Below are 1,335 nucleotides of genomic sequence, written 5' to 3'. Positions count from 1 at the left end.
AATACCAAACACAAAAAATTTAATTATTTTCTGTATGATGTATGCTGAAAAAAACGGACAAAAATATTTGGTAAACTAGTACCCTAAACAGGAGTTTACCATGAGCAAGAAAAGAGTAGAATACAGCGACACATTCAAAGCTGAAACCATCGCCAAAGTCAAAGAAAATAACGGCAACATCAGTCAAACGGCTAAAGAACTTGGCATACCCATGAACACACTAGCAAACTGGCATAGGAAGGCTGAAAGTGGCGTACTTGCAGGCACCCAAAATTACAATTCTGAACTCATAGCCGCCTTGGATGAAATCAAAGACCTTAAAAAACAACTAAAAATCGCTCAAGAAGAACGAGAAATCCTAAAAAAGGCAACGGCGTACTTTGCCAAGAACCAGTAGCCAAGTACGCCTTCATGCAGCAGAATCGGTTAAAGTTCAGCCTGACTTGCATGGCAAAGCTATTTGAAGTATCAATCTCAGGCTACTATGACTGGCTTAATCGTGGGATTAGCAAACGAAAACAGCACCATAATCGCTGTGAGATACTGGTCAAATCCGCTCATATGGATACACAGCAAAGCTATGGGCATGAACGGCTACATCAGTATCTAATCAGCCAAGGGCATAATATTAGCCCCTACATGGTGCGTCAGATTAAGCAAGAACATGGGATTTACTGCAAACGCCACAAACGATTTAAAGTCACTACTGACTCAAATCACAACAAGCCTGTTTATTCAAACTTGCTAGAACAGCAATTTGATGTGACGGCACCCAATGTCGCTTGGGTCAGCGATATTACCTATATTTGGACCAATGAAGGCTGGGTGTACCTAGCAGCGGTCAAAGACTTGTACAGCAAAGAGATTGTGGGATATGCTCTAAATAAGCGTATGACCGCTGATTTGGTTTGTAAGGCTCTAAACAATGCCATTAAGTACAAACGCCCTGCTCGGGGCTTAATCGTGCATTCTGACAGGGGTAGTCAGTATTGTAGCCATCAATACCGCCAAATCATTCAAAAGCATGGCTTTGCTGGCTCTATGAGCCGAAAGGGTAATTGCTACGATAATGCCCCGATTGAGAGCTTCTGGGGTCAGTTAAAAAATGAGCTGGTTTACCATAAAATTTATGAAACTCGTCAGCAAGCCATTGCTGATGTCAGAAGGTATATTGAGATTTTTTACAACCGTCAAAGAATACAAAAAGGGTTAGGATTTAAATCACCTGCTCAAGTGTTCCAAGACTTTTACCGTCAGGCTGCTTGATGAAATCTACCAAGTGTTTTTCTCCGTTGTTGACAGCAGGGGTCAGTAGGGTGGGTTTTACCCACCCAT

The 1,335-nt window shown here is 41.9% G+C and overlaps 1 protein-coding gene across 1 annotated transcript; it reads left to right on the top strand.

Annotated features, from left to right (window-relative positions):
- The first annotated feature begins 411 nt into the window (after nucleotides 1-411).
- On the top strand, nucleotides 412-1,266 carry LOC109279336 (insertion element IS600 uncharacterized 31 kDa protein-like). Its single transcript, XM_019470841.1, has one exon. It carries the CDS (start codon nucleotides 412-414, stop codon nucleotides 1,264-1,266), a length of 855 nt encoding a protein of 284 aa, XP_019326386.1.
- Nucleotides 1,267-1,335: the final 69 nt, after the last annotated feature.

Source organism: Aptenodytes forsteri, unplaced genomic scaffold (assembly GCF_000699145.1).
Source record: "Aptenodytes forsteri isolate BGI_AS27 unplaced genomic scaffold, ASM69914v1 Scaffold2416, whole genome shotgun sequence".
In the NCBI taxonomy this organism is placed as follows: domain Eukaryota; kingdom Metazoa; phylum Chordata; class Aves; order Sphenisciformes; family Spheniscidae; genus Aptenodytes; species Aptenodytes forsteri.
The sequence above is the reverse complement of the archived record's forward strand: the minus strand, read 5'-3'. Positions and strand labels throughout refer to the sequence as shown.

Coding starts and splice junctions, on each gene's coding strand:
- LOC109279336 (XM_019470841.1), top strand. CDS start 412: ATGCAGCAGAATCGGTTAAAGTTCAGCCTGACTTGCATGGCAAAGCTA.